At 37.9% G+C, this 15,750-nt stretch overlaps 1 protein-coding gene and 1 pseudogene across 3 annotated transcripts in view; one reads left to right on the forward strand and one right to left on the reverse strand.

The window, feature by feature from the left end:
- The window catches only part of GTF2E2 (general transcription factor IIE subunit 2), a 79,202-nt gene that overhangs the window by 43,272 nt on the left and 20,180 nt on the right, over positions 1-15,750 (reverse strand). For all 3 annotated transcript variants that reach the window (XM_036894403.2, XM_057505164.1, XM_036894402.2), the window contains one exon: positions 14,584-14,675. In XM_036894403.2, coding sequence (XP_036750298.1) covers positions 14,584-14,675 — 92 coding nt within the window. The remainder of the gene's footprint in view (positions 1-14,583; positions 14,676-15,750) is intronic.
- On the forward strand, positions 14,683-15,731 carry LOC118916984 (60S ribosomal protein L30-like; annotated as a pseudogene).

Consider the following 15,750-nt stretch of genomic DNA (forward strand, 5'->3'; position numbering starts at 1 on the left):
TATTAGGGAAACAGGGCAGAAAGACCGGTGAGCAGAGGCCTGAGGCTGGCACCGGAGAATAAAGAAAAACGAACGACCACCTTTTTTTTTTAATTAAAAAAAATTTTTTTTTTTTAATTAAAAAAATTTTTTTTTTTTTAATTAAAAAAATTTTTTTTCTTGTTTTTTTTTTGTGGTCGTTGTTTTGTTTTGGCGGGTGCTTTTTGGAAGTCTTAAAGGGGCAGGGCGGGACACTTAATCCAGAGGTAGGGAATCCGGGATCTCTGGGCACCCTAACCCCTGGGCTGCAGGGAGCAGGGAGGCCCCTTACGGAGATAAATAGCCTCCCAGCAGCTCCTGCTCCAACGCGACTCCACCATTTTGGAGTAGCTGCCCGAGCCAGGCCACGCCCACAGCAACAGGGGAGATTAACTCCATAGCAGCCGGGCAGGAAGCAGAAACCCTGTCTGCACGCAGCTGCGCAGCACAAGCCACTAGAGGCCGCTGTTCTCCCAGGAGAGGAGGGCCACAAACCAACAAGAAAGGAAGTCCTTCCAGCCGTCACTCGTCCCAGTTCTGCAGACTATTCCTATCACCATGAAAAGGCAAAGCTACAGGCCGACAAAGATCACAGAGACAACACCAGAGAAGGAGACAGACCTAACCAGTCTTCCTGACAAAGAATTCAAAATAAGAATCATAAACATGCTGACAGAGATGCAGAGAAATACGCAAGAAAAATGGGATGAAGTCCGGAAAGAGATCACAGATGCCAGAAAGGAGATCGCAGAAATGAAACAAACTTTGGAAGGGTTTATAAGCAGAATGGATAGAATGCAAGAGGCCATTGATGGAATTGAAATCAGAGAACAGGAACGCATGGAAGCTGACATAGAGATTGACAAAAGGATCTCCAGGAATGAAACAATATTAAGAGAACTGTGTGACCAATCTAAAAGGAGCAATATCCGTATTATAGGGGTCCCAGAAGAAGAAGAGAGAGGAAAAGAGATGGAAAGTATCTTAGAAGAAATAATTGCTGAAAACTTCCCCACACTGGGGGAGGAAGTAATCGAACAGACCACGGAAATACACAGAACCCCCAACAGAAAGGATCCAAGAAGGGCAACACCAAGACACATAATAATTAAAATGGCAAAGATCAAGGACAAGGAAAGAGTGTTAAAGGCAGCTAGAGAGAAAAAGGTCACCTATAAAGGGAAACCCATCAGGCTAACGTCAGATTTCTCAACAGAAACCCTACAGGCCAGAAGAGAATGGCATGATATATTTAATACAATGAAACAGAAGGGCCTTGAACCAAGGATACTGTATCCAGCACGACTATCATTCAAATATGATGGTGGGATTAAACAATTCCCAGACAAACAAAAGCTGAGGGAATTTGCTTCCCACAAACCACCTCTACAGAACATCTTACAGGGACTGCTCTAGATGGGAGCACTCCTAGAAAGAGCACAGCACAAAACACCCAACATATGAAGAATCGAGGAGGAGGAACAAGAAGGGAGAGAAGAAAAGAATCTCCAGACAGTGTATATAACAGCTCAATAAGCGAGCTAAGTTAGGCAGTAAGATACTAAAGAGGCTAACCTTGAACCTTTGGTAACCACGAATTTAAAGCCTGCAATGGCAATAAGTACATATCTTTCAATAGTCACCCTAAATGTTAATGGGTTGAATGCACCAATCAAAAGACACAGAGTAACAGAATGGATAAAAAAGCAAGACCCATCTATATGCTGCTTACAAGAAACTCACCTCAAACCCAAAGACATGTACAGACTAAAAGTCAAGGGATGGAAAAACATATTTCAAGCAAACAACAGTGAGAAGAAAGCAGGGGTTGCAGTACTAATATCAGACAAAATAGACTTCAAAACAAAGAAAGTAACAAGAGATAAAGAAGGACACTACATAATGATAAAGGGCTCAGTCAAACAAGAGGATATAACCATTCTAAATATATATGCACCCAACACAGGAGCACCAGCATATGTGAAACAAATACTAACAGAACTAAAGGGGGATATAGACTGCAATGCATTCATTCTAGGAGACTTCAACACACCACTCACCCCAAAGGATAGATCCACTGGGCAGAAAATAAGTAAGGACACGGAAGCACTGAACAACACAGTAGAGCAGATGGACCTAATAGACATCTATAGAACTCTACATCCAAAAGCAGCGGGATATACATTCTTCTCAAGTGCACATGGAACATTCTCCAGAATAGACCACATACTAGGCCACAAAAAGAGCCTCAGAAAATTCCAAAAGATTGAAATCCTACCAACCAACTTTTCAGACCACAAAGGCATAAAACTAGAAATAAACTGTACAAAGAAAGCAAAGAGGCTCACGAACACATGGAGGCTTAACAACACGCTCCTAAATAATCAATGGATCAATGACCAAATCAAAATGGAGATCCAGCAATATATGGAAACAAATGACAACAACAACACTAAGCCCCAACTTCTGTGGGACACAGCAAAAGCAGTCTTAAGAGGAAAGTATATAGCAATCCAAGCATATTTAAAAAAGGAAGAGCAATCCCAAATGAATGGTCTAATGTCACAATTATCGAAATTGGAAAAAGAAGAACAGATGACGCCTAAGGTCAGCAGAAGGAGGGACATAATAAAGATCAGAGAAGAAATAAATAAAATTGAGAAGAATAAAACAATAGCAAAAATCAATGAAACCAAGAGCTGGTTCTTCGAGAAAATAAACAAAATAGATAAGCCTCTAGCCAGACTTATTAAGAAGAAAAGAGAGTCAACACAAATCAACAGTATCAGAAACGAGAAAGGAAAAATCACGACGGACCCCACAGAAATGCAAAGAATTATTGGAGAATACTATGAAAACCTATATGCTAACAAGCTGGGAAACCTAGGAGAAATGGACAACTTCCTAGAAAAATATAACCTTCCAAGATTGACCCAGGAAGAAACAGAAAATCTAAACAGACCAATTACCAGCAACGAAATTGAAGAGGTAATCAAAAAACTACCAAAGAACAAAACCCCCGGGCCAGATGGATTTACCTCGGAATTTTATCAGACATACAGGGAAGACATAATACCCATTCTCCTTAAAGTTTTCCAAAAAATAGAGGAGGAGGGGATACTCCCAAATTCATTCTATGAAGCTAACATCACCCTAATACCAAAACCAGGCAAAGACCCCACCAAAAAAGAAAACTACAGACCAATATCCCTGATGAACGTAGATGCAAAAATACTCAACAAAATATTAGCAAACCGAATTCAAAAATACATCAAAAGGATCATACACCATGACCAAGTGGGATTCATTCCAGGGATGCAAGGATGGTACAACATTCGAAAGTCCATCAACATCATCCACCACATCAACAAAAAGAAAGACAAAAACCACATGATCATCTCCATAGATGCTGAAAAAGCATTTGACAAAGTTCAACATCCATTCATGTTAAAAACTCTCAGCAAAATGGGAATAGAGGGCAAGTACCTCAACATAATAAAGGCCATCTATGATAAACCCACAGCCAACATTATATTGAACAGCGAGAAGCTGAAAGCATTTCCTCTGAGATCGGGAACTAGACAGGGATGCCCACTCTCTCCACTGTTATTTAACATAGTACTGGAGGTCCTAGCCACGGCAATCAGACAAAATAAAGAAATACAAGGAATCCAGATTGGTAAAGAAGAAGTTAAACTGTCACTATTTGCAGATGACATGATACTGTACATAAAAAACCCTAAAGACTCCACCCCAAAACTACTAGAACTGATATCGGAATACAGCAAAGTTGCAGGATACAAAATCAACACACAGAAATCTGTGGCTTTCCTATATACTAACAATGAACCAACAGAGAGAGAAATCAGGAAAACAACTCCATTCACAATTGCATCAAAAAAAATAAAATACCTAGGAATAAACCTTACCAAAGAAGTGAAAGACTTATACTCTGAAAACTACAAGTCACTCTTAAGAGAAATTAAAGGGGACACTAACAGATGGAAACTCATCCCATGCTCGTGGCTAGGAAGAATTAATATCGTTAAAATGGCCATCCTGCCCAAAGCAATATACAGATTTGATGCAATCCCTATGAAACTACCAGCAACATTCTTCAATGAACTGGAACAAATAATTCAAAAATTCATATGGAAACACCAAAGACCCCGAATAGCCAAAGCAATCCTGAGAAAGAAGAATAAAGTAGGGGGGATCTCACTCCCCAACTTCAAGCTCTACTATAAAGCCATAGTAATCAAGACAATTTGGTACTGGCACAAGAGCAGAGCCACAGACCAATGGAACAGACTAGAGAATCCAGACATTAACCCAGACATATATGGTCAATTAATATTTGATAAAGGAGCCATGGACATACAATGGCGAAATGACAGTCTCTTCAACAGGTGGTGCTGGCAAAACTGGACAGCTACATGTAGGAGAATGAAACTGGACCACCGTCTAACCCCATATACAAAAGTAAACTCAAAATGGATCAAAGACCTGAATGTAAGCCATGAAACCATTAAACTCCTGGAAGAAAACATAGGCGAAAACCTCTTAGACATAAACATGAGTGACCTCTTCTTGAACATATCTCCCCGGGCAAGGAAAACAACAGCAAAAATGAGTAAGTGGGACTATATTAAGCTGAAAAGCTTCTGTACAGCAAAAGACACCATCAATAGAACAAAAAGGATCCCTACAGTATGGGAGAATATATTTGAAAATGACACATCCGATAAAGGCTTGACGTCCAGAATATATAAGGAGCTCTCACGCCTCAACAAACAAAAAACAAATAACCCAATTAAAAAATGGGCAGAGGAACTGAACAGACAGTTCTCCAAAAAAGAAATACAGATGGCCAACAGACACATGAAAAGATGCTCCACATCGCTAATTATCAGAGAAATGCAAATTAAAACTACAATGAGGTATCACCTCACACCAGTAAGGATGGCTGCCATCCAAAAGACAAACAACAACAAATGTTGGCGAGGCTGTGGAGAAAGGGGAACCCTCCTACACTGCTGGTGGGAATGTAAGTTAGTTCAACCATTGTGGAAAGCAGTATGGAGGTACATCAAAATGCTCAAAACAGACTTACCATTTGACCCAGGAATTGCACTCCTAGGAATTTACCCTAAGAATGCAGCAATCAAATTTGAGAAAGACAGATGCACCCCTATGTTTATCGCAGCACTATTTACAATAGCCAAGAATTGGAAGCAACCTAAATGTCCATCAATAGATGAATGGATAAAGAAGATGTGGCACATATACACAATGGAATACTACTCAGCTATAAGAAAAGGGCAAATCCAATCATTTGCAGCAACATGGATGGAGCTGGAGGGTATTATGCTCAGTGAAACAAGCCAAGCGGAGAAAGAGAAATACCAAATGATTTCACTTATCTGTGGAATATAAGAACAAAGGAAAAACTGAAGGAACAAAACAGCAGCAGAATCACAGAACTCAAGAATGGACTAACAGGTACCAAAGGGAAAGGGACTGGGGAGGATGGGTGGGTAGGGAGGGATAAGGGGGGGAGAAGTAGGGGGGTATTAAGATTAACATGCATGGGGGGGTAGGAGAAAAGGGAGGGCTGTACAACACAGAGAAGGCAAGTAGTGATTCTACAACATTTTGCTATGCTGATGGACAGTGACTGTAAAGGGGTTTATAGGGGAGACCTGGTATAGGGGAGAGCCTAGTAAACATAATATTCGTCATGTAAGTGTAGATTAGTGATAGCAAAAAAAAAAAAAAAAAAAAAAAAAGGGCAGTTCCTGTGTGGTAACCTCCAACGAGTTCTACACAAGGGTATAAAGGGCATATAAAAGTGTAGGCAAAGGGTCTGTTTGTGTTTATACAGAGGATCAAAGCCTAATTGGGCTACCCCGAAAATGAACTAAGATACGATATGAAAAAGAACTTCCAACATCTGCACCCTCTGGAAGACTCATGCCAGAAGATGATCATCAAAAAACCCCAACAAAGATCCACGCACTGCTACAGCTGTAGATGCACTCATCCCACCAGTTCCTGGACCTGCCATGGGAATGAGGAAGGAGATATCTAAGCTGGCCTGTGCATACAGTAAAACAACAAAATTGGACTGGATCTATACTGTTGGAACTCAAACAAGAATTTGGAGAAGTGCAAATTGTAGCGCTCCAAAGTCTTACAACTACAAACTATTTATTGTTAAAAGAACATATGGCATGTGAACAGTCCCCAGGAATGGGTTGTTTTAATTTGTCTGATTTCTCTCAGACTGTTCAAGTTCATTTGGACAATATCCACCATATCATAGATAAGTTTTCACAAATGCCTAAGGTGCCTAACTGGTTTTCTTGGTTTCACTGCAGAGGGCTGGTAATTACAGATATGCTTTGGTTATGTAACTATACTCCTATTATGTTAATGTGTGTGTGCAATTTAAGTAGTAGCTTAAAACCTATACATGCTGAAGTTACTCTACAAGAAGATATATCAAAGAAATAATCAATCTTCCCATGTTTTCTTCCGCCTGCTACTTCTATAGCTTTTCTTCTTCCTTCCTAATTACAACCCTTAAATAGAATTCGTGCCTCATATCAAATTTACCGAGTATCATAATTCTTCCAAGTGGTAAAGATACCTCAAGACAAATGCTGGGCATAGAAGCCACAGGGCATAAATATGCAAAGAAGTAAAAAGCTAACTTTTTCAAACAATAAGGCTTCTCTCTCACTTACCAACTTCACATTTCCCTGTATGGCCCCAGAAGATGACTGGTTAGCCAGAGACGGGTAAGATTCCTCAAGGGAGGAACAACCTAAGACAGGCACAGTCGCAGGGGGGGCCATCAGGTGAGAAATTGGGGATCAACAGAGGTGAGGCTTAGAACCTCACCCCCCCGTTCTGAGAGAAATCTTCTGCATACGTGGATGTTTTATTGCCCTTGTCTAGCTTGGATTAACACATAGTCTACAGGCACACACCTGATCATCTACATGTGCTCTCTTACAACACTAAACTATGTTTTCTACCTTTATCTTGTATCTACCTACCACTTCAGCATTTTATTAAAAATAATAATAATAAAGAGAGAAATGTGGTATCCACATATAAATCAAGTATAAAAACCAAATCAGTATTCATATTTGAACTGACTGTTTAGAGTTCATAATGCATGAGCAAAACCGAAAGTTTCTGTGATGACTGCCCTTGTACTGTTCACTATGTAACTTATTCATTATGTAAGAATTTGTTCTACATGTAAAAACTTGTTTGTTATGCCTCAGAAGATTGGAGACTGACAAAAATTAGGCTTGGGGTGGAATAATGATTGTGCATTGAGCATTGACTCCCCTATACAGAATTTTATTGTCGTGAACAACCATTTGATCAGTAAATATGAGAGATGCCCTCACAAAAAAAAAAAAAAAAAAAAAAAAAAAAAAAAAAAAAAGGACAGACTTCCAATGGTAAAATAAATTAGTAACCGGGATGTAATGTATAGCATAAGGAATATAGTCAAGATATTGTAACAGCCTGGTAGGGTGATAGCTGGAACCTAGAATTATGTATATAAATGTTCTACCACTGTGTTGTACACTTGAAACTCATGTAATGTAATACTGTGTGTCAACTACCCTTCAATAAAAAATAATTATTAAAAAAAAAAAAAAAAAATAGATTTCTGTTGAATCACTATTATATAAAAAGTAAATTTTAACCAAAATTGTAACACAGGTAAGTTGTGCTAATCAACTGTGTGCCAATCAACTGTGTGTTAATAATTGCAAAAACACAAACAGAAATTATTTTTATTATGTGAGTCTTATAGTCACAAGAAAAAATTTCTAATTTTGATTTACACACATTATTGTAGCAAAGTTTGGTAGATGATCAGTAAGACTTCCAAGCATAAAAATATATATTATGATAAAATTCAGTAGGAGTGCCCAGACTCCCGTATCCTCATCCTCGCACCTAGCCCACCCACCCCATTAGCCCAGCAGTGCCAGATCGCTGCAGGGCAGGCAGAGGACAGCCCCACCCACAACTGTACCAGCAGAAGCACCATTGCTCTGCTCACAAAGGGCCAGCCAGGCAACCTGCCATGAGTGGTGGTGGGCTGAGACAGACCACTGCTGGCAGACAGGCAGAAAGGCGGCCCTGCCCACAGCCCACCAACAGCAACTGTGGGGCAACAAAGGAGAACCAGGCAGTAGAGAGTAAGGAGTCTTGAGCTGCTGGGCACCACAGGATGCCTTGTTCAGAAAGCCATTACTCTCCAGACCAGGAGGGATAGCAGATCCATCTAATACAAAGGAAGAAACACAGAAACCCTGACAAAATAAGAAGGCAGAGGAATATGTTCCAAACAATACTACAGAGTAAGACACCAGAAAGAGGGCTAAATGAAACAGAGATTACCAATCTTCTTGATAAAGATTTCAAAGTAACAGTTGTAAATATGCTCACTGGTCTGCAGAAAAGTATTCCAGATTCAGGGAGGACATCAACATAGAGAAGAGCTGAAAAAGACCACTCAGAGCTAAAGAACACAGAACTGAAATGAAATATACAATGGAGGGAATGAGTAACAGATTGCTGCAAGTAGAGGAGACAATGATTAAGATGGAAATTAGAGACCAGGAACACAACAAAGCTGAAGAGCAGAGAGAAAAAAGGATCTCTAAGAATGAAAGAATGGTAAGAGAGCTGTGTGGTCAATCCAAATGAAACAATATTCACATAACATGGGTACAAGAAGGAGAAGAGAAACAAAGGGATAGAAAGTCTCTTCGAGGAAGTAACTGTTGAAACTTCCCCAGTATGGGGAAGGAATGCAAAGAGCCCCTGACAAAAGGAATCACAGGAAGACAACAAGACATATAGTAATTAAAGTGACAAAGATTAATGACAAAAAAGAGGGTACTGAAAGCAGCCAGAGAGAGAAAAAAGATTACTTACAAGGGACACAGCATCAGGCTATCAGTTGACTTCTCAGCAGAAACTTTATAGGCCAGAATGGAGTGGCATGAAATATTTAATATATTGAAAAGGACCTTCAACCAAGAATCTTCTACCAAGCAAAATTATCTTTCAAATTTGAAGGAGAAATCAAACATTTCCCAGATGAACAAAAACTGAAGGAATTTATAACCACTAAAACTGCATTACAGGACATGTTAAAGGGACTTCTGCAAATGGAAATGTTCTTAAGCTTAAATAGAACTTCAGCAGTGAAAATAAACCTACAGTAAAGGTAGTAGACCAATTCCTTACCAAGCAAGTAGAAAATTAAAACAAAACAGAACTAGTAAAACCAACCATACATAAAACCAGTCAAGGGATACACAAAAAGTACAGATCATGACATCAAAAACAAAGTGTGGAGGAGGAAGAATAAAAAAAAGTACTTTTACATTCTATCTGGAAGAGAGCAATCATCAACTTAATATAGACTGTTACATAGTTTGGAAGCTATCCATGAACCTTATGGTAACCACAAACCTAAAGCCTGTAATAAATACACAAAAAATTAAGAAAGAGAGATCCAAGAACAACACTAAAGAAAACCATCAAAGAACAAGAGAAGAGTATAAGATAGGAAGAAAGGAATGGAGAGGAACTATAAAAACAATCAGAAAATAATAAAATGGCAGTAAGTACATATCTATCAATAATTACCTTAAAAGTAAATGGACAGAATGCACCAACCAAAAGACAGTTACAGAATAGACAAAAACAAGACCCATCTGTAAGGTTGGAGGCACTGGAGGGAGGGGTGAGCACGTTGGACACTGATGATGTGCCAAAGTCCCCGGCTGCTGCCCCTCCCAACCTGAAAAAGGTGCCTTAGGCTAGCCAATCCTCGCGCAGCTGTAAATCTATGCTCTGCCTCCCCCTACCTTCTTTAAAAACTCCCCACCTGTCTGGTTGTGTACAACTTCTCCAGCCTGTGTTTCAGACTGGTGAATCTAGCCCAGGATTGCGCTCAAATAAACTGCCTAGACCTTTGTGGCCTCTCATCGCCTGCTTATTTTGGTTAGAATTTATCTTACACCATCTATATGCTGCCTACAAAAGACTCTCTTCAAACCCAAAGACAATCACAGAATAAAAGTGAAGGAATGGAAAAAGATACTTCATGCAAATTAGGGAGAAAAAAAGCAGGAGTACCAGTACTTATATTAGACAAAATTGACTTTAAAACAAAGAAAGTAAAAAGAGACACAGAAGGACATTACATACTGATAAAGGGATCAGTCCAACAAGAAGATATAACCATTATAAATATCTATGCACACCACATCAGAGCACCTACATACGTAGAATACAGAATTAAAGGGGAAAATAGATTATAACATATTCATTTGAGGAGACTTTAACACACCATTCACATCAATAGATCAGACAGAAAGGCACTGAACAGCACATTACATCAAATGGACTTAACAGACATCTACAGAACATTCCACCCAAAAGCAGCAGGATATACGTTTTTCTCAGGTGCAAATAGAACATTCTCCAGAATAGATCATATACTAGGGCATGAAAAGAACTAAAATAAATTTGACATGACTGAAATTGTATCCAACTTCTCAGACCACAAGGATATGAAACTGTAAATAAATTACATAAAGAAAACAAAAAGCCTACCAAGACATGGAGGCTAAACAACATGCTTCTAAATAACCAATGGATCAGTGAAAAAATTAAAACAGAAATCAAGCAATACATGGAGACAAATGAAAACAAAATTCAACATTTCAAAATTTGTGGGATACCACAAAAGCGATTCTGAAACTATATAGCCTTATAGGCCTACCTCAAAAAACAAGAACAATCCCAAATAAACAGTCTAAATTCACAATTAAAGAAACTAGGAAAAGATGAACAAATGAAACCCAAAGTTAGTCGAAGGAGGGACATAATAAAGATCAGAGCAGAAATAAATAAAATAGAGAAGAATTACACAATAGAAAAAAAAAATCCCCCAAACCAAGAGCTGGTTCTCTGAGAAAATAAACAAAATAGACAAACCCCTAGACAGACTTACCAAGAAAAAAAGGAGAATGTGCACACATAAAATCACAAACAAGGAAGGATAATCAAAACGGACAGCACAGAAATACAAAGAATTATTAGAGAATACTATGAAAAATTATATGCCAATAAACTGGACAACCTAGAAGAAATGAAAAACTTTCTAGAAAAATACAACCTTCCAAGACTGACCCAGGAAGAAACAGAAAATCTAAACAGACCAATTACAAGCAATGAAATTGAACTGGTAATCAAATATCTCCCAACAAATAGAAGTCCACAACCAGATGACATCATAGCTGAATTCTAACCAAATATTTAAATAGCTAAAAACAATCCTTCTTAAAGTACTACAAAAGGAAGAAGAGGAGGGAATACTTCCAAGCTCATTCTATGGGGCCAGCATCATTCTAATGCCAAAACCAGGCAAAGATACCACAAAAAAAGAAAATTACAGACCAATATTCCTGATGAACATAGATGCAAAAATCCTCAACAAAACATTAGCAAACCAAGTTTAAAACTGCATCAAAAAGACCATACATCACAACCAAGCGGGATTTATTCTAGGGATGCAAGGATGGTACAATATTCGTAAATCAATCAAACCTTTTGTTAAATGTTAACAAAAAGGATAAAAACCACATGATCACTTCAACAGATGCTGAAAAAGCATTTGACAAAATTGAACATCCATTCATGATAAAAACTCTCAGTAAAATGGGTATAGAGGGTACATACCTCAACATAAGAAAGGCCACATACAACAGACCCACACCTAACACCACACTGAATGGCAAAAAGTTGAAAGCTTTTCCTCTAAGCAGGAACAAGGTAAGGATGCCCCCTCCCATCACTTTTATTCAACATAGAAGTGGAGGTCCTACCCATGGCAATCAGACAAAATAGAGATAAAAGGCATCCAAATTGGTAATGAAGAAGTTAAAGGGTCGCTATTTACGGATGACACACTATATATATATATATGTGTGTGTGTGTGTGTGTATATATATACGGAAAACCCTAAAGACACCACCAAAAAACTACTGGAATACTGGATTCAGCAAAGTTGCAGAATACAAAAATAACACAGAGAAATCTCTTACATTCCTATACTAACAACAAACTAGCAGAAAAAGAAATCAGGGAAACAATTCCATTCACAATTACGGCAAAAAGAATAAAATACCTAGGAATAAAGCTAACCAAGGAAGTGAAAGACCTGTACTCTAAAAACTGTATGATACTCATGACAGAAATTAAAGATGACACATATAAAAATGAAAAGGTATCACTTACTCATAGATAGGAATAATTAATATTGTCCTGCCTAAAGTGATTTGCAGATTCAATGCAATCCCTATCAAAATTCCAACAGCAGTTTTCACTGAGCTAGAGCAAATAATCCTAAAATTCATATGGCATGACAAAACACCCTGAATAGCCAAAGCCATCATGAGAAAGAAGAACAAAGCTGGGGGGATTATGCTCCCTGACTTCAAGGTCTACTACAAAGCCACAGTAATCAAGACAATTTGGTACTGGTACAAGAACAGACCCACAGATCAATGGAACAGAATAGAGAGCCCAGATATAAACCCACACATATACAGCCAATTAATATACAATAAAGGAGCCATACAAGGGAGAAAAGACAGCCTCTTCAAAAACTGGTGCTGGAAAAACTGGACAGTACATGCAAGAGAATGAAACTGCATTACTGTCTAACTCCATGTACAAAAGTAAACTCAAAATGGATCAAAGAACTAAATGTAAGACATGAAACCATAGAACTCTTAGAAGAAAACATAGGTAAAAATCTCTTGAGCATAAGCATGAGTCATTTTTCCTAGATACATCTCCTCAGGCAAGGGAAATAAAATAAAAAATGAGAAGTGGGACTACATCAAGCTAAAAAGATTCTGTACGGCAAAGGACACCATCAGCAGAACAAAAAGGCATCCTATAGTATGGGAGAATATATTCGTAAATAATTTATCTAATAAGGGGTTAACATTCAAAATACATAAAGAACTCATAAGCCTCAACAACAAAACAAATAACTTGATTAAAAAATGGACAGAGGATGTGAACAGACATTTCTTCAAAGAGAAACAGATGGCCAAGAAACATATGACAAGATGTTCCACATCCCTAATCATCAGGGAAATGCAAATCAAAACCACAATGAGGTATTATTGCCTCATACCAGTTAGAATGTATACTATCTGAAAGAAATAACAAGAGTTGGCAAGAATGTGGACAAAAGGGAACCCTCCCACACTTTTGGTGAGAATATAAATTGGTGTAACCACTGTAGAAGGCTGTATGGGGTTTCCTCAAAAAACTAAAAATAGAAGTTCCATATGACCCAGTAATGCCACTTTTAGGAATTTTCCCAAAGAAAACGATCCCTGATTCAAAAAGACATATGCACCCATATGTTCACTGCCACATTATTACAATAGCCAAGATATGGAAGCAACCAAAGTGTCCATCAATAGATGAATGGATAAAGAAGATTTACAGGCACTGAACAGTAACTGGCAGTTACCATGGGGGAGGGGTTTGGGGTGGGTCAGGAATGGAGAGTGTGAGGGGGATAAAATGGCACAAAAATTCTCAATCATAATGTAAGCTGGTCATGGGGACAGTAGCACAGCATGGAGAATACAGCAAATAATTCTGTAATATCTTCCTATGTTGATGGGTAATAACCACCCTAATTGGGGTGAGGATTTAATAATATGGGTAACTGTTGAACCACTGTGCTGTATACTTGAAACAACAGAAGATTGTATATCAATGATTCTTCAATTTAAAAAAATTCAGTGGGAGTAACAGAATGGGCATACAAATTCAAAGGGAAAATAATTAAAATTTCCGACTAATGAAGAGTTTGCTTTTTTATATTTTAAATTAATAAAAGCATTGAGAGTTCATTAGACAAATTTAAAAGTAATGTATTTTACTGAATTACAATATGCCAGAGATTCCATCCTTTGTCACTAATTTAAACTTTTACTTAAAATTGTACTGTCAATTTAAATATGTACAGAGGCACACCATTTTTGAAAATTGCTTCAGACGACACAAGTAAAACTTTTAAGATCACTCTTCCAGACAAACAAAGGGTCATCTAGATGAGTGAAGATTGTATTCCCTAAGCAGCAAAAACCTGACATTTAAATGTCAGTCTCCCTCAACAGCCAGCCAGCCACAACGGCATACTGTGTACCTACTGCCTGGGCACAATTTTACAGTGAAATGGTGGATTTTAATTGTGTACCTGAATTAATGTAAATTACATAGGTTTAGGTGACTCTCTGGATGCTAATTTGATATACTGTACAGGGCTTGATTTACAGTTTTACTGAGGTATAACAGGCATATAATAAATTGTACATAATTTGATGAATTTTAATATGTACACACAAATTTACTTCTGCAAATCCCAATCCCTTCTTCTGCCAAAAAGTTAGAGTTTCATTGTTTGAGAAAAGTACTCACCTTCATGTAATTCACAATCTTAGCAAGAACACCAAACTTATATCCAGAGCTTCCTGATAGAGCTTTCAAGTTAAATGATCCATTGCTATGATCTGGAAACAAGATTCAAAAAACAATTATAATATTTTGATATCAGATTGATTATGACTTTTAAGCAGCTAAGATTATTTTAACTCTGGTGAAATATCTATTCTCAGTTTTCTATCTATCCTATAAAAGTCTGAATTCTATCCTGAAAAATTCTGGCAAAAAACTCCAAACCTTTGATTGTTTAATAAGCTATCAATTTTCTCACTGAGGACAGGAACAAAGTATAAGTATAAACAGTTCAAAAGCATTAAAACACGTAAGTACCTTTATCTACTCTTTCCTTAATTCTGATGAGATTTCCTGCAATAATTAGAAGCATGGCTTTTTAAACAAAAGGAAAAACAAATTTCCATCTAATTCACAGAGCCTTTCTAACATTTAAAATGAGAAGTAAGTAGCTTCCTTTCTCACTCCCCCGCCACCTAAGGCAGGAAGATGGTGGGCGCAAAGACAAAAAAAAAATCGCTGAAGTTGATCAATTTCAGGCTCCAGCTCATTATGGAAAGTGCAAAGTACATGTTGGGATACATGCAGATTCTGAAAATGACCAAACAAGGCAAAGCGAAATTGTTCATCCTCACCAACAGCTGCCCAGTCATGAGTACAATGCCATGTGGGCCAAAACTGGTGTCCATCACTACAGTGGCCATAATGCTGAACCGGCACAGCATGTGGAAAATACCAGAGTATGCACACGGGCCATAGCTGACCCAGTTGATTCTGGTATCATTAGAAGCATGCCAGAACAGACTGGTGAAAAGTAAATCATCAAAATTTTTCTTTAATAAAACTGGCCAGAGCTTGTTTAAAAAAAGAAAAAAAGAGAGAGAAGTAGACTACTTCTAGGAGATTAACAAATTATCACCTACTACATCAATTTCTGCTTATAAATTTAAATATATGGAAATTAATTAGTGGGAAGTAATAAAAAGGATACCATAAGTATTTTAAAGTAAACTTTAGAGATAAATTAGGGGAAAAAATTAGAGCCACTGCCACTGCATAAACATGGATGCTTAAAAAGGATGCTAGCATGAAACATGGAACAATCTGTGCAGAAGATAATTTATTTCAGAA

This window comes from Manis pentadactyla, chromosome 7 (genome assembly GCF_030020395.1).
Source record: "Manis pentadactyla isolate mManPen7 chromosome 7, mManPen7.hap1, whole genome shotgun sequence".
NCBI lineage: Eukaryota > Metazoa > Chordata > Mammalia > Pholidota > Manidae > Manis > Manis pentadactyla.